This window comes from Enhydra lutris, unplaced genomic scaffold (assembly GCF_002288905.1).
Source record: "Enhydra lutris kenyoni isolate GAN:26980312 unplaced genomic scaffold, ASM228890v2 scaffoldscaffold17, whole genome shotgun sequence".
Taxonomy (NCBI): Eukaryota; Metazoa; Chordata; class Mammalia; order Carnivora; family Mustelidae; genus Enhydra; species Enhydra lutris.
The window spans coordinates 19,957,172-19,984,650 of record NW_019154101.1 but is presented as its reverse complement, the minus strand read 5'-3'; the positions used below and the strand labels follow the sequence as shown (position 1 = coordinate 19,984,650).

At 44.6% G+C, this 27,479-nt stretch overlaps 1 protein-coding gene across 1 annotated transcript; it reads left to right on the top strand.

The window, feature by feature from the left end:
* The first annotated feature begins 376 nt into the window (after window positions 1-376).
* Window positions 377-27,199, top strand: LOC111147645 (HD domain containing 2). The gene is made up of 6 exons (XM_022503839.1): window positions 377-493; window positions 3,162-3,283; window positions 5,254-5,356; window positions 10,292-10,360; window positions 22,822-22,960; window positions 26,849-27,199. Exons 1-6 carry the CDS (start codon window positions 410-412, stop codon window positions 26,944-26,946), a joined length of 615 nt encoding a protein of 204 aa, XP_022359547.1. The 5' UTR covers window positions 377-409; the 3' UTR covers window positions 26,947-27,199.
* Window positions 27,200-27,479: the final 280 nt, after the last annotated feature.

The window sequence follows — 27,479 nt, the reverse complement described above, 5'->3', positions numbered from 1 at the left end:
CCTCCAAAGGCACACCACCCTCCATCTCTCCCCCCTACCCAACTGCAATCCCTTTAAAAGTTCGATGGCGTTCAGTCCAGTGGGGATTAGCAAACAGGTAAGGAGCGACTCGAACGCACCGAGCACTCGATCGGCCCCGGGATGACGCAGTCCCTGGGGGCAGCCCCGGAGGCCAAGAAGGTGGGACACCTCTTTTCCATAAGGGTCTGGGAAAACCCGGTGAGTAAATGAATCGGGAAGGGATCGGGAGGGAAAGAGAGGGATGGGGAGGGAGGAGAAGGAGGAGCGGGAAAGAGTGGGAGGGAGGAGGCGGAGGAGCTAGCGCAGTGGTAGGAAGGAGGCGGAGGAGGGGGAGGAGCTTCGGGAGGCGGCCACGCGGCCTGCTGGGACGTACGGGACCCGAAGCCTCATGGCTTCTGCCTCCGCCAAGGCCCTTTCGGGCGGGGGGGCCCGGAACCTGCTGCGGTTCCTGCGGCTGGTGGGGCAGCTCAAGGTGAGCAGGCGCCCGGCGGGGCCGTTTGGGGCCCGGCGAGCGGCGCGCGGGGAGAGGCCGGTGTGGCCCCCGCGTCCCGAGCTGCAGCTGGCGGGGGCTGGGGCCTGCGCCCTCCGCGCGCCCTCCCTGCCTCGCAGGTGTGGGCCCCGAAGCTCCCGTGAGCGCCCAGGCGCGCAGGCACAGGCGGTGGAGGAAGCGCAGCGGCTGGGCCCACCGCAGGCCCAGTGAAGTCTGAGCCGGGAGAATCCTGTGTGGGGAGATGAGCCTGGTGCAAATCCGGGAGGCCTGGGCAGTCCTCCGTGAGGTTTCTGGAGAGCAGCTGGCGCGGTGATGTGTGGGACCCTCCCTGCCCGCGGGCTTCAGCCCAGAACGCACGTGGGGCTCACGACCCCTCTGCTGGGCCTCAGAGCAGCCGCTGGTGGGAAGAGCAGAATCCATCAGTTCGGCAGATGTTAAGTGGGTGCTTTAAGTCCGCCTCTTAGCTACTTCTAGAAGTAACAAGACTTTTTTTTTTTTTTTAAGATTATAATGTATTATTTGTTTCAGGTGTACAGGTCTGTGATTCATCAGTCTTAGGCAATTCACAGCACTCACCATAGCACATACCCTCCTCAATGTCCATTACCCAGCCACCCCATCCCTACCACCCTCTTCCCCTCCAGCAACCCTCAGTTTGTTTCCTGAGATGAAGAGTCTCTTATGATTTGTCTCCCTCTCTGGTTTCATCTTGTTTCATCCCTCCCCCCCCCCCCCCCCCCCCCGCGCCCGTCCCCTACAATCCTGGATCCTCTCTCTCTGTTGTTTCTCAAATTCCTCGTATCAGATAGATCATACGATAATTGTCTTTCTCTGACTTATTTCACCTAGCATAGTATCTTCCAGTTCCATCCACGTCATTGCAAATGGGAAGATTTTGTGGTTTTTGATGGCTGCATAATACTCCATTATAGATCTATATCACATCTGCTTTATCGATTTGTCTGTTGATGGACATCTAGGCTCTTTCCATAGCTTGGCTATTGTGGACATTGGTGCTGTAAATATTGGGGTGCATGTGTACCTTCATGTCACTGCATTTGTATCTTCAGGTTATATACCCAGTAGTGCAATTGCTGAGTCGTAGGGTAGCTCTATTTTCAACTTTCTGAGGAACCTCCATAATGTTTTCCAGAGTGGCTGCACCAGCTTGAATTCCCACCAACAGTGTAGGAGGGTTCCCCTTTCTTTGCGTGGTTGGCAACATCTATCATTTCCTGACTTGTTATTTTTAGCCATTCTGACTGGTGTGAGGTGGTATCATTGTGGTTTCAGTTTGTATTTCCCTGATGCCGAGTGATGTGGAGCACTTTTTCATGTGTCTGTTTGGATGTCCTCTTTGCAGAAATGTCTGTTCATGTCCTCTGCTCATTTCTTGATTGGATTATTTGTTCTTTGGGTGTTGAGTTTGGTAAGTTCTTCACAGATTTTGGATACTATAGCCCTTTATCTGATAATGTCATTTGCAAATATCTTCTTTCATTCTGTCAGTTGTCTTTTGGTTTTGTTGACTGTTTCCTTTGCTGTACAAAAGCTTTCTATCTTGATGAAGTCCCAGTAGCTCATTTTTGCCCTTGCTTCCCTTGCTTTTGGCGATGTTTCTGGGAAGAAGTTGCTGTGGCTGAGGTCAAAAAGGTTGCTTCCTGTGTTCTCCTCAAGCATTTTGGTGGATTCTTGTCTCACATTGAGGTCTTTCATCCATTTTGAGTCTGTTTTCATGTGGGTGTAAGGAAATGGTCCAGTTTCATTTTTCTGCACATGGCTGTCCAATTTTCCCAACAGCATTTGTTGAAGAGACTGGCTTTTTTCCATTGGACATTCTTTTCCTGCTTTTTTGAAGAATAGTTGACCATAGAGTTAAAGGTCCATTTCTTGGCTCTCTATTCTGTTCCATTGATTTTTTTTTTTTTTTAACAGAAGATTTTATGTAGTGCACACTGAAGTTGTATTCTGTGTGGTCTCCCTTTCCATTTTATCCTCCTCTACCCATAATTGGAGATTTTGCAGAATTTCTACAAGTTAAAAGCAGATTATCTGTATCCTGCCGCTCTTGCTACTGTTTATACAATTCTTCAGAAATGTTGACTCCTGGGGAGAAAATGCAGTCTCACAAGATCGCATCCTGATCTGAACAGAAAGCAGAATCATGACTGGGGTAGCAGGAGCAATTAGAAAGGCCTTTCTCCTTTCTGCTTCCAGACTGGGAAGTCTGTCACTCACTTTTTCAAGTTCAGAGCTTTCACCAGTGTTTTGTACATGTGTTGAATGGGGTTGTTTGAAGGCAAGAGTCTCAACTCTCATAGTTAAGAAAACACAATATTTTACAGTTTTATTTTTATGTCTAAAGGACCCATGTATGTTCCATAATTTATGCCTTAGTAATGCAGAGTAACTCGACCTTTGGACTCTTGCACTGTATACTTGTGAATTATTTCTCCCTCTCCTCCTTCTTATTCCCGACCTCACTGGTTTGATTCCAGATGTTGATCATTTGGTTAGTTAAGCATTTTTCGACACTTTCCGAGAAACTATGACCCTGCTTCTATACCCTATTCCTTGGGCTTCTCTTAAAGAGCATAGCAGATTAAATACTCATTTTTATAAGCTTCTCTCTCTTCTTCCTTCTCATCAGAGAGTCCCACGGACTGGCTGGGTATACAGAAATGTTGAGAAGCCAGAGAGCGTGTCAGATCACATGTACAGGATGGCAGTTATGGCTCTGGTGACCAAAGATGAGTATCTTAACAAAGACAGGTAAGCCGACGTGAACTCTGATGTTTGCTAGAATCTCTGGTCTGTGGGTATGTGCCGCTTCTTGTGACTGACGCTTTTATCTAATTCTTGAAGTTTTTAGTTGATCTGTCAAGAGAAATTACTTGCGGCAAACCATATAGGTTCAGGCTGTAGGAAGGGGAATTACGTGTGTTGGTTGCGTCAGTTGTAAAGTGCGTTCTGGGTTTTCTCTTGGCAAGTGATAGAGCCTGCCGTGATCTCAAGAAGACATAAGTGTGATAATACGATTTCCAGGGCCTTGACAGTGAGTGTGCTATGTCTAAAATTCTGTCATTGTAATAGTACGCTGTAGCCCTTTCATGAATACTAGCACCCATTGGTAGGGTGATTTTTTGGAGGAGTATGTGCAAGAGGTAGCTGAGAAAGAGATATTCTCTCCTTCAGCCAACAGGTGTCTAAAATGCTTTTTGAGCACAGGACACAGTTTCCTAACGAAGTAAGACAGTAAGTTAATCTCCTGGGAATGACGCAGGTCCTAACTGGCTTCTATAAAAAGCCCCAAATTAGTTACGTTCAAAATTAGTTATGTTCAAATTAGTTACATTCAAAAATTAGTAATGTTGGGGGTGCCTGGCTGGCTCAGTCAGTAGAGCACATGACTTTTGATCTTGGGGTCATGAGTTTGAGCCCCACACTGAGCTAAGGGATTACTTTAAAAATAGATAAATACATAAAAATTTTAAGGAAAAAAAAACTAGCAAGCTATTCTGATAGAAGAGGTCACATGTGCTTGGGTGATCTTAATAGAGGGGGCGGAATGGATCAGAGGTGATCTCTGAAGAGCTGACCGGGTAGAGAAGTAGAAGGCACAGCGTGCAGAGAGGAGGGCATAACAACGGAAGCCCCGAAATTAAAGGTCTGTTTTGGAAATGATAAGTAAATCAATTTGATTGTAGCAAAGTTTCATTAGAGAGCTGAGGCGCCCTGTTACTCTATAGGTGGTACAGAGGTGGGATTTTGGGCAAAAAGCACAAGACGAACATGGCGTGGAATAGAGCTAACAAACCCAAGAGTAGTTGGAGATTTAAACTGGTGACGGAGACAGGCTGCAGTTGGTACACCATGGGGAGGTTGTTAGACCTAATCATTATTATTGATAATCATAGCCATTGGCCTAATGATCAACATGTGCCAGGAACACACAGGATCCCATTTAGTTTTTCTACCAACCTTATGATGTATTACTGCCCCTTTTTTACAGATGATAAAATGAAGGATGACAGAACCGAACATTTAAAGAAATTAAGTCACTTGGCAAAAGTCACACGGCTAGTAAATGGTTGCTGGATTCGGACCCAGATCTGTCCTGCTCTCCCCATGTCTCTCTAAAGAGCCTCATCTTGACATCTAACTAGTATATTGGGGAAATGATTAGTTCTGAGTTTTGTATCAGGAAGTAAATGCCATAACCAGATCATCCCCTCCTGGCTTTGTCATCTGAAGTTGTCCACTTTTTAAAGTGATAGCCATTAAAACAACAACAAAAAAATTCATGCTAAACAGTTTCCCCTGCATTCATGTTTTATCGTGTTGAATATTAACTAGCAGTTTCAAATCAGAATTGTTGTTGGCTAGTAGAAGAGAATTACTTTAGAACATACTTCATTGGGGCGCCTGGGTGGCTCAGTGGGTTAAAGCCTCTGCCTTCGGCTCGGGTCATGATCCCAGGGTCCTGGGATCGAGCCCCACATCGGGCTCTCTGCTCAGCAGGGAGCCTGCTTCTTCCTCTCTCTGTCTCTGTCTGCCTCTCTGTCTACTTGTGATCTGTCAAATAAATAAATAAAATCTTAAAAAAAAAAAAAAAGAACATACTTCATTAACATACCCTATAAGGGTGGAGGGGAAAAAAATGCATCTTCACGATAGTCTAGAGAAGGAACTTGTAGCGAATCTAACTTTGTGTCCTTATTCACCATTTCTCGTCTGGTCAGATGTGTGCGCCTAGCCCTCGTTCATGATATGGCAGAATGCATCGTTGGGGACATAGCACCAGCAGACAACATCCCCAAAGAAGAAAAACATAGGCGAGAAGAGGTCAGTGTTAACTCTTGACTCCACCAGAGACCGCCAGAGACCCCTGTTGCTGAAGCAAAGCTAAGTTCATTGGACCCGTGGCAGTAAGGGAGAGCACAGAGTTTGAGCAGTGTGTCGGGGTGGGGGTGGGAATCAGGAGCGGGTATTTGTAGGGTTTGAGGGTCTGGGCTGGAGGATGGTCAGATGGACCTTATGAGACAGGCCACTAGTTAGGTTGCACAGAGTGAGTGTAAGACAAAATAGCGTTGGATTGGTAGGACTGGTGAGGCAGAGTCTCAAAGAGGAGAGTCTGGAGGAATAAGCTGTTAGTGCTTACTCTATCTGGGCCGTGAATGGTCTTATCTTCTAGAAGCAAGGGTTTCTAGAAGTAGTGCACTGGTGTTGGTTGTTCTCAACCTTGTTTAACACGAGATCAGGAAAGTATGCCTGCTCCCAGCCTTGTCTAACACAGGGACAGGAAACTGTTGGGTTTCTGTTCTCATGAGTAGGTGGACATAGATAGTGGACATAGATAGTATGGCTTTCATTAGCCCAAGGGAAGTAGCTAGAATTGGAAGGAATTCGCCATCCTGGTTAAGCTCTTTGGAGGAAAATGCTGTAAATCACAAGTCTAATCATTATTATAATTACTTGTGAATTTTCAATTAGTCTTTGATTTATTGGTTAAAAGTAATGAAAAATATTTGTAATAGTAAGAAAGGAACATCAGAAAAATATTAAATCAGTATCAATTTGGACTCTAAATCCAGAGCCCAGGGCCAAAGAGGAAGACATATTTAAGGCAGAGGTCAGAAAATCCAGGAAGGTTTTTTGTTGTTGTTGCTGTTTTGTTTTTTGATGTTGAATGGCTAGTTCTCAATTCAGGGATTATTGCGAGCTACTTTTATTATAGGAGATTGGTCCTGTATTGCTCAGTGGATGGATCCTTCATTGAAATGCTTCAACAGGGCAGGTGGGTTTGACTAGCTGTTCTCAAAGCTGGGGGAGACCGGAGTTAAGTAACCTGCACTGTTTTTATCCCCTGAGAGGCAAGAAGGTCCACAAGGAATACCAGTTTAGGAATTCTGACATTATGGGAACAAGGGAACTCGTGTAAGGAATGCGTTCTTCCTGCCAAAATACAGATCCAGAATATAGGCTCAGTATCATGGCAGCCTATACAGACGGAGAAGGTCGAGGCATTGTTTTTCTATAGGAGTCTAGACTGATGTGAATAGAGTTCCTGGACTGACTGGCAGAATTACTACGAAAAGAAACCAATTAGTTCAAGATACCGAGCAGCAGAAAGGAGTTGGCTCTGAACCAGAGGATGTTGAGCGATGACATGACGAAGACAAAAAGACTCCCTAATTATACAGCTCATTTCAGGATGCAGGCTAGTTTTAGTCAAGGGTCAGTCTGGACATTGTGGAGGAGAAATGGTATATCGAAGTAGCAGAGGGTCCTCAGAGACCGTGCAGTGACACAGAGCAAGGAGGAAAGACAAACTGTCCCGTGAAGGTAGATAATGAATTTGAGGTTTCCTCCACAGAGGAGCAAGTCAGAGTCTGTAGGAGAAAAAAAGCATCCCTGGGCAGGCTCTCCACTCACTGGAGATGGGAAAAGACCAGCTACTGTTTTGACAGGGGGAGATCTGGCCAGTGACACCTCGTGGAGGGGCCTGCTGGGGCATGAACAGAGAGAGAGTGCTTCTGCCCTCTTGGGCTTCCTATCCTGGCAATGATGGGACTCTTTCCAGCCTCATTATACCTCCTGGCCACTGCCCACTCCTGTGTTTCCCAGAGGCCATAATCTGGAGGGACAGGGGAAGCATCTTGAAGAACCACAGGTTCTAGACAAGAAACAGAAGGCTTGGAAGACGGCTGAGAGTCCATTGCCTCTTTCTGCCGCTGGTTAGGATTTGGGAACAGAAAGAAAGATCTGGAAGGTGAACAATTCTTTATGCAGATGGTGTTTATGAACAAGATTTGGATGTCTGAACCATGCATTAAGATAATTAAATGAGGGTTTCTTGGCTCAGGGTGGAATGCACATAATGAGAATCGGGCGGCATGATTTGCCCACGGGCTAGCCAACTGCATCAGGAAGGCTTAAACTGAAGTAGGAGGGAAGGAAAACACTTGGTGAACTTGGAAGGTTGATTGTTTTGGAGGAGAGTATACAGTATTAAGATGAAAGGGAAATTGAGGGCACGGAAGAGAAAGTTTAGGGCCAAAAGCAATACTGTCTGACCCCCTTCCTAAATAAGATAAAACAAACTTTGTATTATAATGCGAGCTGGCGAATGACGCTTCGTAGGGACCATCAGGAACCCGTGGGGTGGAACTCAGGGCTGGGATACAGTGATAGCAGGTCATACTGCTTTTTGAAGACAAAAAGATGAAGTCAGAAGGCAGAATCATGGTAGGTATGGATCTGCCAGGGTTCAAGTTGCTGAAAGTTGCTGAAGAACCAAGAGTTTTTAAAAGGAGGAGAACCAAGCTTTATTATGGGAGTGAATGTGGCAAAATAGAGAAACTGAAAAATAGAGTGAACATTTTAGAGAGTGGTCATCATGTGCCAGACAGCACGAGCTTTGTATTACCTGTTTCATCCTCACGACAGCCCCCCCTGGGTAGATGCGTGCCATTATTCACCCCATTTTACAGATGCGAAACCAGAAGGACAAAGAGGTGAAGTACCTTGCCCACGGTTCCACAGCCAGTCATAGGCGAGTCAGGCCCCAAACCCCAGTTGAATCTATAGTTTGCAGCGAACCCCTATACTGCTCAGCCCCACAAGTGATGTCTGAAGGATGCGGGATGCTTTCTGGGTGCTTGACGCAAAACTGGATGTTTGCTGAAAGTTTAGTCAGTCAGGACTTCTGGCAAATTCCTGGCATGCTTTGCTAATGGGAGGAAGCTAGGAAAATTATCACCCTAAATCAGTGTGTGGACCAGGTGAAACTCCATATAGAAGTGGGGGTGGCAGGGCTCACATGGGGAGGGCAAGTCTGATGTATGCAGCCAGGTACCCCGGGGTTTAGCAAAGTCGTTTTCAAAGGGTTCATTTAAAAAGGTGGGCACAGTTCTGTGGCATACGTTACCAAATAAGGAGTATCGACTACGTCGGAGGTCTCCAAATGCAGTCGGATTTTATGATAACAAATGATATCAGTGAGTAGAGATCCAGAAAATCATTGTTCAATTTTCAAGAAGAGAACAACAACATATTTGTTACCTGTTTTGGTTTTTCAAAGCACATGATGGTTTTAATCAACAGGAAGTTTATCAGTAAGTCAGTAACTGGATGTGATCTCCAAAAAGCTGATTTTAGTCTTAGGCTGCCTTTGAAGAAATAGAGTATCTGGCACGACAGAGGTGTGGTTCCGTTCTCTCCCACTATGGTCAGAGCACACATCAGTCATTGTTTGGTGCTGGAGTAAAATATTCTAAAAGCTTGGGTTTTTACATACCTATAAATACACATTATTTAGTTCATTCTTTTCAAACAAAAGCAATGGACAGACTTGTGTTTTTGGAATAATGTAGAGAAAGGCAATGTGTTTATAAAGATGCCCTTAATTTTTGAGAATGCAAAGATTTTCTCAACCATTTTACTAGAATTTATGAAAAAGAAACAAGGGAGAACGCAGACACAACCTACCGTAAATTTGATACCACTGAGAGAGGCATGGTGCTATAGATCGTTGGAGATGGTGAAGTTACTTAAGGCTGATCCATGACATTGGCAAATGCAGTTTGCTCTGGGAGTAGTGGTATTCTGTATAATTTTTCCCCCCTAGCCTCTGTTGGACAAATCACGCAGATGTCCCTCAAATGGCTGGTTTGAGTTACGTGGTCCTCCCGTGGACCAGTCCCTGTGGCTTCCAGATTCTGGTCCAGCTGGGTCACTTGACCTTGTGTTTGTGTGTGAGGGAGGGATCCCGGAGGGTTGGAGGTAGGCATAGTGGTAGACCTTCATGGACAGTTTTCGGCTTGATATAAAAAAGTATATTCTGTCAGAGCTGCCTACAGCCCATTTGGGCAACCTCCTGATGTGCTAGATTCCCACGCCTGGACATGTTTACAGAGGGAGAATAAGAAGTGATCAGGGATGCTCTTGAATGGTTCCTGGATGATGTAGCTACGTACCTTTTTTTTTTTTTTTTTTTTTAATTTTTAAAATTTATTTGTCAGAGAGAGAGAGAGCACAAGCAGAGGGAGTGGGAGGCAGAGGGAGAGAGAGAAGCAGGCTCCCCACTGAGCAGGGAGCCTGATGGGGAACTCGATCCCAGGATCCTGGGATCATGACCTGAGTCCAAGGCAGACACTTAACCAACTGAGTCTCCCCGGCGTCCTGCTAATTGTCTTTTAATATCATATCCCCTTTCGGCCCTTGTGTCTGTGAGCCCGCAAAATACTCTCGTGTTATTTCCTTTATGTTAATGACAGTAACTGCCCATTTGTATAGTGCTTTATGCTATACAATAAAAACATTAATAATAGAAAATGCATACAGTAATACACAAACAATTTTGAGCTTTGTAATTCAGTGTTACTTTCCTGTTCTTGTTCTCAGGTTTGTTTTGAACTTTAGTATGTTTCTGTTTGGAAATTTACATGGGCATCTTGCCATTCATCCATAAGATGTAAAATCCCTGGCCTCACTTCTGATATTTCTGTAATCGTCTCACACCCTCCTCCTTCCTTGTCCTTTTTTTGGTGTCTGGTGTGGTGCAGACCACAAAACATATGCTCAGCGAAGCCCATACGAATAAATACACACGTTTCTTTAATGTGCACAACTGCCCTCTTTGTAAGCCATAAATATTGTCCAATATTCTGCCCTTTGGGGAGCCATTTGTAAGAGTTTGAGCCCATGATTTGGCTTTTGTAGTTGAGTTGTTCACTAGATAAATGTGATCATGATTAAAATAACTGTTTGTTATTTCAGGAAGCCATGAAGCAGCTGACCCAGCTCCTCCCAGAGGATCTCAGGAAGGAACTTTATGAACTTTGGGAAGTAAGTATATATGATAGGTTGCATTTTAATGTATTGTGATTGAATTTATATGGCTCCTCAGTGTTTTAGTTGACTTAGATTGTCATCACAGCTGTCTCTAACTTACTGCTTTCTGGTTTGTGTCTGTTTCTCACCTCCTGGCTGCTGTAGGAATTTCTCATGGCTCATAGAAATTTTTCTTCCCTCCAATTTCCCCATTTCCCTTGACACCATAATGCCTGGCACAGATCTTGACTCACAGTCCCCTGGATTTCCTGTTGCGTTGCCCTTGCCACCTTCGCTACATCATCCCTACCCATTTCTGGTCCTTGGAAAGAACGTGGGCCCTCACCACTGGCTCTGACCTTGGGCATATTCCCCTCTCTGAGCCTGTCGCCCATCTGTGAAACCTGGAAGGGTGCTCCAGGGCTGAGTCGGGTCCACGTGAAGTGCTGCCAGGATGCCCCTGGGGGGACAGAATGGGGGCCCTGTGGGTGCTTACTCCCCTCCCAGAGCTTGCTGGCAAGGGGGGAGGCCGTTTGGCTGGAGGGAAAAGGAAGAAGAGTGGAAAGAGCCAGGAAAGCCATTGTGTTCCCATTGCTTCCCGCTCCTAGTGCTGGTTTTCGTTTGTGAAGGGAAAACAACAAACAGACCCTTGTCTACCACAGTTTCTCACTTCCTTCCATTCTACACCGGCCCTTCCTTGCTGGAGCCCCTAGCGCCCCTCCTTATCCTCGATCGCTACCTCACACTCTCACTTCTCCCGGGTCCTTCAAAGCCCTGCTCCCTGCTCCTGCCTTCAGAGGCTGACTTTCCACCTTTTCTTTCACATCCTCTGCCCTCCTGCCCCGCCTTCTCTCCCCTGAGCCACAGAGCTGGCAGAGTTCACTTCCCATTGCCCAGTGTGCCAGGTCAGCTCTTCCCTTGACTTGGGAAGCCTGGGGGACAGGTTGAGAAAGTGTCAGTGTTGAACGCTGAATAGATGTGTCTCCTAAAAATGCCTTTTACTCAGTGGTCCGATTCTGTGGAGCTCTTCCCTTGACTTGGGAAGCCTGGGGGACAGGTTGAGAAAGTGTCAGTGTTGAACGCTGAATAGATGTGTCTCCTAAAAATGCCTTTTACTCAGTGGTCCGATTCTGTGGCGCGCTGTCATTTCTGTGATTTAGCTGGATTAGAGGGTGACATAAGCATCCTTCCCTTGTGAGACAGCAGGCTCTGATGCAGAGGGCAGTGCTTGGCACCAGAGAGACCTGGATTTGAACCCCACTTCTCTTGAGGTGAAGGGCTTGGCTCTTGCCGGCCTGTTTCTCCTAGAACATGGGAATACAGCTCCACATGCCCTTAGCCGCAGTTAGGAAATCTACAGAGTTCAGGGAGCCATTTATAAACAAAAACAAGGGCGCCTGGGTGGCTCAGTGGGTTAAGCCGCTGCCTTCGTCTCAGGTCATGATCCCAGGGTCCTGGCATCGAGTCCCACATCGGGCTCTCTGCTCAGCAGGAAGCCTGCTTCCCTTCTTCTCTCTCTGCCTGCCTCTCTGCCTACTTGTGATCTCTCTCTGTCAACTAAATAAATAAAATCTTAAAAACAAAAACAAAAACAAAACAAAACAAAATCTGACCTAACTTGACCTCACACAGTAAAATCTTACCTGAATCACTATGAGGCTGTTTAGAGTCCGCCTGCCCTGACCCACCCCCCTTAGTATGAAAATTAATATGCTTTAATGTAGAAATACTCATCTGTTTGGCAACCAAGCCTGCCCTGGACCCCACTAGGGGTTTTCTATAACATGTACCTGTACGTCCCTTATTATTTTCTAAGTTAAAAATATGCTGAAAACTGAAACAGTTTTTAGGTAAAAGACTGTGGGCCGTTAATGCCTGCCTTGCCAAATAATTGTGAAAATTAAATTTAGCAAAATATGCATGGCCTCTAGCTGGAGGCTGGCTCAGGTGGCGTCTGTTACTAGTTATAATGGGGTTGCTTCAGGCATAAGAGTCCCTTGTGCCAAAGTATGTATTCGCAAGTGAACTTCTGGAACAGTATGAATTGAGGATAATGGAGTGGAGTTGGGCTGCATTTCATACACAGGAAGAAAAAAATGGCACTGAGCTTATGAAACTAATTCCATGTCTCTAAGAAGGAAAGACTCCCAGAATTTGAAAACGTTTTATAAGAATTGGAACCCTTGTGTCCCCTAATTATTGTGAACACAGTGGCAGTATCTGTTAAATTATTTTCTCAGTTAGCAATCAGCAACTGGCTAAAAAAGCTTACGGCAAAATTTTCTTTAATTACAAAAATTAACTTACTTTCAATTTACTGCAAAATCTCCTTTAATTAAGTAGCTTCCAAATGAAAACATGACAAAAAGACTTTGGATTTGGCAAAAAATGTATAAAATTCAGAGCATTAAGTGACTTGATAACCCCCCCAAACAAGTGATAGTTTTATGATCTTGTAAAAGTCATTGGTTGAGTTAATTAAGCTTGTTAAGGAAGATCTCAGGCCAGGTACACAGTTGGCCACTTGGAATGTGACAATTCTCAATTTCTTTTTTTTTTTTTTTTAAAGATTTTATTTGTTTGACAGAGAGAGAAATCACAAGTAGGCAGAGAGGCAGGCAGAGAGAGAGGGGAAGCAGGTTCCCCACTGGGCAGAGAGCTGGATGCGGGGCTCGATCCCAGGACTCTGAGATCACGACCTGAGCTGAAGGCAGAGGCTTAACCCACTGAGCCACCCAGGCGCCCGACAATTCTCAATTTCTTGAGAATTGTTGCCGGGCCAGCCAAGAGCTTAAAAGAAAATAGCAAGGAATTAAATAACTTCATTGGTAAGACCGTGGGATGCTGATTGGTGCGGAGGAGAAAAATTGTAAGCTTTTTGCTTTTTGCTTTCTGGCATGGATGTCACGTTTGCATACTCTAGGAGGTTTGGGAGTTTGTTTTTCTATGAAGAGCCAGAGGGGGGAGAATGAAGACCATATAAATAAGCAGCAACACATTTTTGAGATAGAATTATAGAAATTTATTCACAGAGAATAGTATTCATGGCTCTTAAACTTTCCTTAAGCAATTCATACATCCCTATGAATGAAGTAAGGTCAAGAGGGTAAGGTCACTAGGGCCCAGACGTACAGACTGAGCCTACAAATAAGTCCCAGTGTTTACTCTCCATGGAAGAATGTGCGTACGTACGTGGGTGCCGACGCCGGCGGGCACATGTGTATTTAAGTTTATTTAGAAATCATGAAAATGGAGCAGGAAAATGGACATCCCTAACATCTAATATTATTCTGTAGAGAGAGTGTTAAACATTAGAATTGTCCCATTTCTTGGACCATTTCTCCCCATTCTGTGCCTATGAAAGCCTGTATTTCAAGAACTGGACTATCACTCTGCATAATACATGTTTCTCACAGCCCACAGACTCTTCTGACAAAAAAGCCTAGCTCTAGGCAGTCCCTCAGAAGAAGATAATCCTCTCCCCTCTTCTCCTTCTGATATGGATTGAGTTGTGTCCCCCTAAAATTCACACGTACCTCCGAATAAGACCTTATTTCTTATTTGAATATATGATTTTTTTTCTTTTCCATTCAATAGTTTATTCTCAATACCTAGTAAAATATAATACATGATGTAGGCAATAAATATTTGTTGAATGAATTGACAGGGCTTTTTCTTGATACTATGAAGGAGTTTTTTTTTTTTAAATAATTATATTTCAAATTTTTATTGTTCACCTTGAAATATAACTATATTATTTCAAGTATTCTCCAAAGAGGAAATTGTAACTGTGGAGATTTTTTTTTTTTTTTTTTTTTTGTGATAGGATTAAAAAAATTTGTTGGGTGGGGGGGAGATTGAATTTTTACAGAGGTAATCAAGTTGAAATGGGATCATTAGGGTGGGTCCTAATCCAATATGATGGTGTCCTTATAAAAAGGGGAACTTGGACACAGAGACATATATTGGGGGAGCACCATGTGAATATGAGGGAGGCCTTCTGTAAGCCAAGGGGAAGGACCAGAAACAGATCTTCCACTCCGCCCTTGGAAAGAACCAGTCCTGCCAACACCTTGATTTCAACTTTTACCTCCAGAGTTATGAGACAATAATTTTCTGTTGCTTAAGCCTCAGGATGTGGTTCTTTTTATAGCAGCCCTTGAAAACTAATTCATTCTCACTCTCTCTCTGTCTTGTTCCTCTCTCTCATACCTTTGGTACTATGTAATGGCTACTTTCATATTCTTACCTATTTTTTAATTATCTCTGTATTCTGTCTCTTTGGTTCTTTACTGTGTCTGTTAGAATTTTGTAAATTTGAAACTAGAAGAACATCTGTGTCCTAGGGTCTCTTAGGTAGCAGGTGACAAAGCCTGCCTCCTCGTTCAACATTTTCCTTCTCTCACAATGCAGTGTGGTGGTTAACTGAACAAGCACTTACAGGTTTAGCATATTGAGGACACCATACCACTACCTTATTTGTAGTAAGAGGCTCTCTTAGTGTCCTAGCACTGCTGGTAAATTTCAATTATCAGAAATCTGGATGGCTTTAAACAAGAGAAATTTATTGTCTCACAGTCCTGGAGACTAAAAGTCCAAAATCCTCTGCCGAGCTTCTCATAGACGCCTCTTCCATTTTTCTTTTTTTCTTTCTATCTATCTATCTACCTGCCTATTTATCTATCTATTTTAAAAGAGAGAGTGTGTGTGAGTGGGACGGGGAGGGGCTGGGGAGAGAAAATCTTAAATAGGGTCCACACTCAGTAAGGAACCCAACTTGGGACTTGATCTCATGACCCATGAGATCATGACCTGAGCTGAAATCAAGAGTTGGACGCTTAACTCACTGAGCCACCCGGGCGCCCCCTGAGAGATGCCTCTTCTGGCTTTGGCATTCCTTTCCTTACAGACACATCGCTCCAGTCTGGGCCTCCATAGTCAGGTGGTGGTCTCCCCATGTCTATATCCACACCCAAATTTCTCTCTACTTATAAGGACACCAGTCATTGGATTAGAACCCATCCTAATCCAGTATGACTTTATCTTAATTTGATTACATCTGCAAAGATCTTATAAGATCACATTCATAGAATCCAGGTAGACATGAAATTTTGGAAAACACTATTCATCCCAGTATACAGACTCTCATATTAACTTCAGTATTTTTATAATTTATGTCCATCATTAGTACTTGGACTTCAATATCCAGTTTCCAGGGTTCAGATACTCTGTTTACTACCAGTATGGTCTTGGACAACTTACTCAATGTCCTCATTTATAAAACAGCAACAGCAATAGTATACCTATCTTACAGACTGTATGACAATCAAATTAATATATGAAAGGACTTGGAATGTTGCCAGATGCATGGTAAGCTCTATCTTTCCTCTGTCTCCAGTCTGTATGTTCTGATTTTGGTTTAAGAAAATATGGTCATTCTGTTTCCGGGGAACTTAGAATAGTACAACTTACATAGAAAATGCCAGTTGAGGGGCGCCTGGGTGGCTCAGTGGGTTAAAGCCTCTGCCTTCGGCTTGGGTCATGATCCCGGGGTCCTGGGATCGAGCCCCGCATCAGGCTCTCTGCTCGGCGGATAGCCTGCTTCCCTCTCTCTCTGCCTGCCTCTCTGCCTACTTGTGATCTCTGTCTGTGAAATAAATAAATAAATAAAATGCCAGTTGATTGATTTCTGAAATCTTAATCGTAGCTCTTCACCGCCATAAATATCTGTCAGCCCAGAGGGTCATGTCTGTTTAATGCAGTTAAACGTCCTTGATTATAAATGTTCTTGGTCATAGAAGGGTGAAATCAAATTTCAGCAAGTCAAGAGAAAACACTGTCATTTTTCTCCGAGTATCACAGAAAGTTGTTCCCCCACCACCTGCCTTTCCCTTTAAAGAAGTATCCTTGTGGGTCCCCAGATGGAGCAGGAGCCGCTCCTCAGGCAGGATGCCTGGCGTACCCACCTGCCCCGGATTTTCTCGCCATGTTGCCCCAAGTTCAATCAGTTGGAGATACAGTGGGTCTACAGGTACCCTTTAAGAAAGTCTCCATACCAAGGACTTCATGGTTCAGGTGCAGTATTTTATTGGGGAGTTTGATGCAGAGCACCATGAGGATCCTAGGTCCCCGAGGGAGAGTCACTAGGAGGTGGTAGATAGAAGATGCAAGAGAGAAACTTCCCCTAACGCTTCCGTCCACCGGCCTGTCTCCAGGGGAAAGGGAGGAGACTTCTGGCCTCCCTGCCCCTTCCTTCCCTTCTCTTCCCTTTCAGGACCCAGACTGTATCTCTTTTCTGCTTGAACTCCTTATTCTTCTGTTGCTCCTCAGAACCCCAGTCCGAGTCATTTGGATCACTTGGCTCCCGAGTCCCAGCCAGAGGCTGCAGAGTGCTGATGCAGGGACCTTCCTGTCCCCGCCTTAGGGACTGGCGGCATTACTTGCTTCCCGCCCAGCAGGCTCTGCTGAGCCTTCTCAGGTGCCAGAAGCCACCATGCAGCCTCTCCATCTCTGGCCCCACATCAGCTGCCCACCCCTCTCTTCCTCCACCTGCTTTGTCACGCCTCCCCCAAGCTGATAACAAATAATCTCGTCTCCTTCAGTGAGAAAAGAAAAGCTTTTTCTTTGGAAAAATGGATGGAACTTTTTCAGCTTTTTGTAAGCCTTGTAAGTAATGTTTCTGTACCCTATTTTGAAGTAAACTTCCCTGGACACCACATTTCCCTCCTTCCCTTCACCACCAAATAGGGCCTTGTCTCCATGGCCTGCAGGCCGCTGGGTGACTCAGGCCCACCATGCGCAGCTCTGGCCAAGGTCACGGACTGTCTTGTGTGGCTCCATCTGGGAGAGTCTGCCAGTCGCCCAGGTGCCCCTGACGCCTGAGCCACAGGTGTTGGCTCGTTGAAGCTGTCTCATCCCTCAGGTCTGTGACGTTGCTGCCTCCAGCTTTTCTTTGTACCTTCCGGGCTCTTTCGGAGTTTGTGCAGGTGTCCCTCTTTCTTGGCCAAGTTGGTCAGGGCCGATGTTCCCTTCCCAGGGCTGTGTCCTTGGCCTTCTGCTCTCTGCACACTCCTCCCAGGCTTCCGGGATCACATCCTGATAATTCTCTGTGTTCTCCTGAACATCTTCCTCCTCAGCCCTAGACTCACAAATCCAGCAGCTCCACCTAAATATCTTGCTCAGCCAGTTCCTGGCATCCTCATTTTCTTCAGCCATTTTTATTATTTTAAAAACCATTTTATTGAAAAGTAAAACACAGAAAAGGACACAAACACCTGTGTATAGCATAATGAGTTACTGGAAGGATAACATCCTTGTAACTACCGCTTACATCAGGATTTGGAATTGTCGGGGGGGCACCTGGGTGGCTCACTAGGTTAAACACCTGCCTTCCACTGGGGTCATGATCTTGGGGTCCTGGGATCGTGTCCTGCATCAGGCTCCCTGCTTTGCAGGAAACTGGCTTCTGCCTCTGCCTGTAGCTCCCCAACTTGTGCTCTCTCTCTCTGTGAAATAAATCAATAAAATCTTAAAAATTTTTTTTTAAAGATTTTATTTATTCGTTTGACAGACAGAGATCACAAGTAGGCAGAGAGGCAGGCAGAGAGAGAGATGGGGAAGCAGGCTCCCTGCTGAGCAGAGAGCCTGATGCGGGGCTCGATCCCATCATGACCTGAGCCGAAGGCAGAGGCTTTAACCCACTGAGCCACCCAGGCGCCCCCTAAATCAATAAAATCTTAAAAAAAAAAAAAAGATCTGGAACTGTGCCACTCCCACAAGAAGCCCTTTCTTGTGCCCTGACCAAGGCCAACCACTCCCTTCCTCCAAAAGTAACCACTGCCCTGATTTTCACAGGGATCACCTGAATTTCTTTATGGTTTTGTGACCCAAGCGGTCATCCTCCAACATTCAAGTTTAATCCTGTCCATTTTTTTAAAAAGCTTAATGTATCTTTTAAATCTCCTTTAATCTACAGTTCCCCCTCCCTTCTGACCCCCAGCCCATCTCTTTCTCTTTCTTGCAAATTATCTATGGAAGAATCCAGAGCATTTGGCTTAAAGAGTTTTCCATAGTCTGGGTTTTGCACACTCATAATGCAGTTCTGTTCCTCTGTTTTATTTTCTGCATATTGGCCTCTGAATCCAGAGCCTGGATCAGACTCACGTTGGATCTTTTTGGCAAAACTGTAGATGGTGTTGGAGTCTTTGATTGTGAGGCACATAATGTCTGGGTTTTCTTGATGCTTACATCCCTTCATCCCATTGAGAATTATAATATACTATTTTTGTCTTGTTTTCATTTAGTAGCTGAAGTAATTATACCCGCAGAGGCTTCCTCCTCCTCCTCTCTTCGGTTGCAGTTCATCTAGGAAAAGTGGGGTATTGACTTTGGTCACTTCCTTTATAGCAGGCAGTGTAGTCCAGCCTCATTGATCTGCAACAGCCAGACCTCCTGTTTTGTTTTGTTTTTCAGTAGGCAGTGTAATTTCCCGACCACAATATGTGCAGTCGGGTGCTTGCTGCTCCTGGGTTGTCTATGGTTTTTATGCTTTTTAATGGACAGAGTTAGGATATATGTGTGTGTCTACCTTGTGGGTTCATGATGATATTTCTAATTCAAATACAGTATTGCATGGTTTTTACTTAATCTCTTGTATGGTATGTCTTCACCTCCTCTACATAATCCTTTCTTCCACACAAGGAATCATGATTATATGGGCTTTATCCTGTACACATGTACCCATCTCAGAATAACAATTGTATATAGCACAATCATCAATTCCATTTACTGAAAACAGTTTAAAAAACTGTTTTGCCTCTGCTAATCTCTATTATTCCTGTATTTTTTTTTGTCATTGTACTCTACCGAGATCGTACTCTGTCTACATTGTTACATTACCGTTACATTACATTAACCATAATGTATTGTTTCTTATACCTCATTGAGTCTTAGTTCTGCAAGTATCTGTTGATGCTCTCTACCCGTCCTTACATCAGTTTGTCCTGGTCATTTTGGCTGTCTGAAACTTGTCCTCTTGTAGGTTCTTCAAAAAGCGCTCACAGGAACAATATGCTCTAAACTTGCCTCTGTGTTCTTTAAACTGGAAGGTCAGTTTCACTTGATTAAAAAAAAAATCCTTGGCTCCCAGTTTCTTTGCTTGAATGTCTTAAAAACATTACTCCCATTCTCTTTGCTCATAAAGCGAAGTCTAATAATTTTATTTTCCATATATGTCCAATGCTTTTTCTGCATAGGTGTCCAAAGGATTTTTTTTTTCATATATATGGTAATTTTATTAGACTGTGTCTTGGTGTTGGTCCTTCTGGGTAAATATCCTTAGCTACTTAGTGTGTGTGTTCAATATATACTTTCAGATTTAAAAAAAAAAACTAATTTCAAGAAAAATTTTTTGAATAATTTTTCTTTTACTTTGGTTTCCTTTTTTCCTCCAAAATGCCGACATATCTGTATGTTGGTTCTTCTTTGCCCGTCTTTGGGATATTTGTCACCTTCCCTCAGATCCTTTACATCTTCTTCATATCTTTTTGGCTTCCAAACCTAACCTTTTCAATTTCTATTTCTTTTAAGGTATGTTTAAGTATCCCTGTGTTTCTGTTTGCTTAGCCTTCACTGCAAAATGACTTTTCTTTTATCTCTAATGTTCTATATGGTTCTTTCATGTCTTAACATTTTCTTAGCATCTTTTAGTTCTTTTTGAAATAGTTTCTTATAGATTTGATCCTTTTAGCAAAAACTAAGGATGTCTTTCTGATGTGAATTGTCTGTAGAGATGTCATTTTGCTCCTTGCTCTCTTTAGCTTCTGGTAGGCTTCTTTGGGACCTGATCTCTGTGCTTTCTGATCTCCGGTGCTCATTTTGATACACAACTAGTTTTCCCAGACTTGTGGAACGAAACCTGGTTCAGATAACTTTAAAAAAAAATTACTTACTAATTTGAGAGGGGAGAAAGGGGCAGAGGGAGAGGGAGAGGGAGAGAGAGGATCTCAAGCAGACTCCCCATTGAGTGCAGAGTCTGATGCAGGGCTTGATCCCACCACCCTGAGATCGTGACCTCAGCTGAAACCAAGAGCTGGACCTTTAACCGACTGAGCCACCCACATGCTCCCAGATAACTTTTTGAACTTCACAGAACTTCCTTGTCTGCTTTGTTGTTTTTCTTTTTCTTTTTCTTTTTCTTTTTTAATGTACTGTTAAAATATATGGTGGCCTGCGTTCAGAGATTCCCTGGCTTTGTTCTCTTTCCCCACTTTTATCTGGACTTTTTCTTTTCTTCTTGTTATTCTGACCCCACTCAGTTTTGATTGCGCCCCCAGCAGTTTCTCTTTCTGTGGGGCCCTGTTCTGGAGAGAGCCCCCTGCTGGTCAGGCTGGCGAATTCACCAGGGCTGGGCTTGCGTCAGCGGCTGATGGAGCTGAGGGTTTCCTATTCTCAAGTCTATCCCATGCCCTGTTGCTCCTGCTGATGGAAAGCAGGGCTTATGGCTAGAGGTGATTTGTCCCCACTTCACATATATTTTGTGGTTCATGGTAACATTGTGTTCTGTAGTTTTGTTATAAATATTCATTAGGTTTTGGTTTTGCTCTTCCCTTGCTCTGTCAGTTTTTTGGGTCTCTTTTTCTTCCCTTTGCTCCCTCTTGAGTTACCCATGCCAGAAACGAGGAAGTCCTTTTCAGCCTTTCCTTTCATCCACGTTCCTATTTTGGTTCACTTTTTTGTCCTTAGTGTTTCTCAAATCTGCCCACTTGACCCAACTTCACTGCCATGCAATTAGACCAGACCAGATTCTCCTAGCTGCTCTGCTGGTGCTACCAAGTCTCAGAGCCCGATTTTTCTGCCTCTAATCTAGCCGTTTTCCCCACGGAAGGTAAGATGATCTTTCTAAGCACAGATCTGATCATGACCCTTCTGGCCTGAAACCTTCCAGTGACGTCCAGTCGCTGCAGGATAAGCTGAAACCCCTTATCACAAACCACAGGGCCTTTCAGGAGCTGACCCTTCACCCGCCTTCAGCCTCTTCCTCCTACAATTAATTCTGCCTCCTGTCATGAGAAACTGCTTGGATTAAGCTCTCAAAGATGCCATGGTGTCTTCTTACTTCTAGAGCTTTCTTGGCCTCACTGTTTTCCTTGCCCTCCCTCATTGTTGGAAAATGAAATTGGAAAGTGCCTGTACCATTGCTTCTTGAGGAAAAACCCAACAATTTATATTTTTAAAAGAAACATGTAATTTCACCAGAATTTGTTATACAGTGTGTGGTCATTGCTTAATGGTCTTGAAATCTTTTTTTCTTACTTCCAATAAGAGAAAAATCCTGAACTGCTGTGCCTTGAGTACATTCCACTTCTTTTTTGTTGAATAAGGAACTTGAATGATTAAATATAAATATATGATTTTAAATGTGAATAAGTATTTAAATAAAGATAATTATTTTTAAGGGCCTTTGAAGTTAAACAAAATGTATTTGGTTTCATATTAAAACGATTTCCCTGTATACTTTTCAGCTCTATCAAATTCCAAATAGCTGCGTTTGTAAGAATAAGACATCTAATAAAAATCGAGAAACCTTAAGTGATTCACATCACATCACCCTGCCAAGAAAGCATGACAGGCTCATTATCCAGACGCATCTGGGGTGGAATTACAAATGAGAACTTTGCAGGGAAACCAGTTGGGAACACTCTGGTCTTAATAGAAAAACGATTCTATATAGTATTTATTGGGACTTATGGTTGTGTGACAGGTGTCCTGCTCTACGAAGCAGCCCTCCTGGAGCTTCTTGTGTCAGGTTTGCACTGAGGAGGGAGGGACCGGAGGGCAGAGGAAAGGCAGAAAAGCTGCTCCCGGTCCACTGCCTTCAGCACCACCATGTGACCAGGACACGGGCACACACACGCCATTGCACAAAGAACCTGCCGGTCCTGCCTGTGTCCTCCAGAGTCATACCCCAGGGGGACCTGTTTGGAAAGCAAGGACAGAGGTTTCCATTGTAAAGAGACAGCCAAAATTCAATGAGAAAGCTAGAAATTCACTTAAAAAGGAAAAAGAAGTCTGACTGTTTTTAAATGGGGAGGGAAGTAATTTGAGAAGCATGCGATGAAATAGTAGCTGGAAGTTAAAAAGACCACCACTCCGGTGGATGAAATGACGATCTCGAAGACAGGGTACCAGCTGGGAGGAAGAATGCTTGGGGTTTCGACACGAACAGCTGGGACTCTGGGGGCATCTGGCAGACTATGCAGAATGGCAAGCACATCCCTCTTGCACGGGGTGCTGAGAGTGAGCGGGGACATCACAGAGGCAGCGCTCTGCAACGGGCTTGTGGCTGCGTGGGTGGGGTGGCCAGTACAGAATGTGCTTTTAGCTACGAGTCTGATTTCAATACTAGAATCAGAACTCGCCTGGAGTACCCCGTCCCGCAGCTCTGACCGTGCTGTGTTTGTGGCCCCTTTCCTTAGGAGTATGAGGGCCAGTCAAGTGCAGAAGCCAGGTTTGTGAAGCAGCTGGACCAATGTGAGATGATTCTCCAGGCATCCGAGTATGAAGACCTGGAGGACAGACCCGGGAGGCTGCAGGATTTCTATGATTCCACAGCAGGTACCCTGGGTTGTGTTCAGTAAACACTGTTGTAGCTGGCCTCACTCCTAGTGTAGTGACTGACGGCGCGTTCATGGGATCTGCTGTCGTTACCTTCTAATGACACTTCCCTATGGAGCATCTGACCGGGACGTGGTGGGCTTCCCAGGGAGGAGCAGCCTGGTGCATGAGAGCACTGGCACCCTGGGCCCTGAGCCACAAGCCAGGTTCACATTCCCACCTGCCTCTGCACCCCTGGGCGGTGTCCTGGCCTCTCTGTATCCTCCCTGAAAAGTGGAAAGCATAGAGCTTACTTATTGGAGTCACAGGTGGGTTTTGAGATTGAAGAGAGAATATCTATGAAAGTGCCTTATAATCTGGAAGTGCTAGATAGAAGTAAAGTCATAGAAGATGGAGGCAGAAAAAGAGATGTTCAAAGTAGAAAACCCCAAACAGTTGAAGTCACCATGGTCATTATAGTGCTTCTTGGCACAGACTTGGAGTTCAACTGGTTCTAGTTCTGCCTCTTGTAATGCATGTAACCTCCAGCAAATTACTTAACCTAGCTCTGGGCCTTAGTACCCACATTTTTAAATAAGGATAATTATAGGGGCACTGTCCTGGCTGAGTTGGTAGAGCACGCAACTGTTGATCTCAGAGTTGTGAGTTTGAGGACCACGCTGGATATAGAGATTTAAAAAAAAAAATTTTTTTTAAATAAGGATTATTATAGAATCTACTTTATAGGGTTATTTGAGGATCTAGTGCGAGGTGCTTAGAATAATACTGGGCAATAAGCCTTTGCTGTCTTCATTGTGATACAATTCCTGGCGAAGCTCTGTACCTGTAGGACTGCTGACTATTGTTTGTGTGGCTCCCTGGAGCACAGCTCTGTCCTTCCTTGTCCCCCACCCTCAACTCCGGAGTCCCTCAGGCTCAGCTCGACCCCCATTTGCCCTCAGAGCGCTGCTAGAGTGCCCCTCTGGGACTTCTCAGGACGTCATGTCACTCCCGGCTCACAGGCGGGGCTCCAGGACATGATGTGCCTCATCATGGGGTTGATTCGATTTTCCTTCCGTCTTTTCCAGCCCCACTTCCTCTGCCTCAGATGAGGCCCTTGTTATTTCTGTATTGGACTCTTGTCATCGCCTGTTAACTCCGCCAGCCAGGCTCCCAGCTCTCCCTGCAGATTGCAGTGTTTTCCTCCTCTGCAGACATAGTTATTATCATATCTTCATTTTTAAAACTTCTGTGCTCAAAAGCTCTCCCGTCAGAGGCTGCTCCTCTCCCCGGTCGCCTTATCTGATCCACTGCCATCAGAATGAGGCATTCCCTTCTTTTTGCTCAGTCTCCATTTGGTCTAGAGCTTTCCATAGTGTAGTGACAGTCTGACTTGTGTCCTCTTTAGTGATGTTTCTTGTTGGGTCTCTTCCCAGACCTCCAGTTGCTCATCCTACACCATAGTAAACTCTTTGAGGGCCAAGACCAGGTTTGTCTCATCTGTTTTTGATACAGGTGGTGCTCAAAAATGTCTGACTTCAGTTAACTAGAATAGCAGTGTAGACTAGGGATCCGCAGACCATGGCTCATGGGCCAAGTTTGGACTGTTACTTGTTCATATAAATAAAGTTTTATTGAAACAGCCACACTCATTCTCTATGTATTGTCTCTACTGCTTTTACAGCCACAGCAGCAGAATTGAGTAGACTTGAGTAGTTGGCAACAGAGACCACATAGTTCACAAAGCCTAGAGTATTTACTGTCTTACTCTTTACAGAGAAGGTTTGCCGACCCATTGTAAGCAATGATTAGGTTCCAAGGTAGCATATTTTGCCAATAATGTAATTAAAATACAAGTCATGTCTGTGTAGTGCTTTGCATTTTAATGCTATCATTTTCTATTTTGATATATTCACAGTGAAAAAGAGAAAATGAAACATGAAACTCCTAGAAGAATCAAAAAATGGGATGTAGGAGGTCATCTGGTTTAAAGTCCACATTTTATTGAGGAAGAAACTTGAACTGAGAAAGAGGTTGATGCGTCCTCAGCTGAATTGGGGTTAAAGTTCACTTTACTTTCCACTCTGGTGCACTACTCTACTAAAAAATTAATAATTATAAGTAATGAAAACTGATGTAAGGATGGTTTCCTACTTATCCCAATAATGCTTGAAGAAAAAAAAACAAGTTTAGTTAAGGAGAGATGAAGATGTACACTGTGACCCTTATGAGGATTTCTCTTTTTAGTAAACTGCACAGTGTGAGCGTGGGGCTCGAACCCATGATCCTGAGATGAAGAGTCGCATCCTCTACCGACTGAGCCAGCCAGGTGCCCCCTTATGAGGATTTTGAAGGGGACATAAAAGCTTTTGTTTGATAAGACATTTTTATTTCTCTAATTCAGTCACCACTTATGGCTTTTTCTCTTTTCTTTTTGAAACTCGGTGTGTTGAGGAACAGCATGGAGGCCAATGTGGTTTGTGGGGGTGGGTGAGAGGAGAGGGTTGCAGGTGAGGCTAGAGAAGTGGGCGGGGGCCCTCCGGCCAGTATATGAGGTTGGCATGGGCTCTGAGCAAGATGGGGATCCCTTGGAGAAGGTGGACTGCAGGACAAGTGTGATCTGACCTGTGTTTTGAAAGGGTCACTTGGGCTGGAAGTGGGGAGACTGACTGGGGCAATTGCAGTCTCCTAGTGGTTTGAGCCAGGTGGTAGTGGTAGAAAAAGGAAGGAGTGGTCAGATTCTGGTTATATTCTGAATATAAAGGTTGACAAGATTTGTGTGGTGGTGTTTATGAGAGAAGTCCAAGGATTTTGGTCTGAGCAACTACAGAAGAATGGAGTTGCCACTAGATGGAGAAGATGGGGGAAAGACGGGTTTCAGAGGAGAAAATCAGGGGTCCCGAAAGCAAAGGGAAGAAAGTGTTTCAGGAGGGGAAAGAGGAGCCATCAGATTTAGTCACATGGAGCTAATTGGCATGTCCTCAATAAGAGCTATTTTGGTGGAGTGGCGGTAATAGTCTGACGGTATGACCTTTACACAGTGGGGCCGAGGGTGGTCAGGAGGCAACGGGGAGCATAAAGGGCAGCCCCAGGCCCAGTAACAAGAGCCATGTGAGAGAGGAAACAGCCGCTGTGTAACAAGGCTGCAGGGAAAGCCATAGCCTCAGGACAAGCCAGACATTAGGGCAAAAAGGTGAAGGGAAGGTTCAAAGAAGTGGTTGAGAATAGGGAATAAATGGAACAGAGTTAAATGTGGAATGAACAGTAAACAATAAAAGGCATTGGCAAAAAAAAAAAAATAATAATAATAATAAAACAAAACCTCCAAAAACCAGAAAAACAGGGAGTGGATGGTGGGTGTAATATTCCCGTGTGCCAGCCACATGGGACGATAGCTTGCAGGTTGGTTGCTGCCCAGGACAGAAATCTGGGAGGGCTGAGGGGCAGGGAAGGCAGCACCGATCCGTGGGTTTTAGTGTAGAAGTGTTTGCAGAGAGGCACGTTTGCATCCTGGGACAGCCTCGACCTTCTGTCTTCCTACTAGTCTTTCTGATGTTGGTGCTTTGTTCCCCTCCACTGCAGTTTCAGAAGGGACAGGGATTGCTCTCAGTTCTCTGGGTGCTGTCCTACCTGAGTTTCTTTGTAGTTCCTAGTAGATGCATTCAGAGGCAGCCTGGTGAGGTTTCTCCTAGCTCTGCCTAATGGGACAGTTCTTTGTCCGATTCTCATCCCTAATGCTTGGTGGCATCCGGGTGATGGAGCATGACCTTCAGGACCTGGAGTTGTGTTCTGCAGAGCCCTTGCATAGAGTGAATCACAGAGCCGAGCCCCTGACAAGCCTAGGATCAAGCTGGAGACATTGATGGATTCTCTTGTCAATTTATTTTTCCCTGTCTTCTTGCCTTGCAGGAAAATTCAGTCACCCTGAGATAGTCCAACTTGTTTCTGAACTTGAGGCAGAAAGAAACGCCAATATAGCTGCTGCCCCTGGCAAGCCGACCTCCTGACGTGTCCTCTCTCTTGCTGCACTCCTGTGACAGACATTGTAGTTTTCATTTTCGTGGTGGTGTGTTTTGCCACTGTTGCCGTGTGGATCTCCCAGATGTGAGTCTGTTTATTTTCCATTGCCTGGACTCCAGTAAGAAACATGTGATGCAGCCCGGATAATAAAAGAAGCTGGGAAAGAATATGGTCCTGAAAATGTCCTGAAAAGGCTGGAGGCGGTGGGGGGGAGCTTTGTATGCACTAAATAAATTTTTAAAACCTTAAGCTTTGGAGTATTTATTGGAGATTTTAAATCATTTTATTCTAAACTAATCACCTCCAGCCTTGAAGGCCCAATTCATGGAATGATGGAAAATTAAGTCATGATGACTTTTGAGGACAGATTCTTGCTGACTTAGTGATAAGCCTCCAAGGAAGAGAACGTATCACAACCCATTTACGAAATGCTGCTTTGTTCAGACGATCGCTCTGTGGAGCCACATTGTTCATTTCACTGTGACCTGCTCTAAGCCCTTGATCATAGACTTGTAAACCT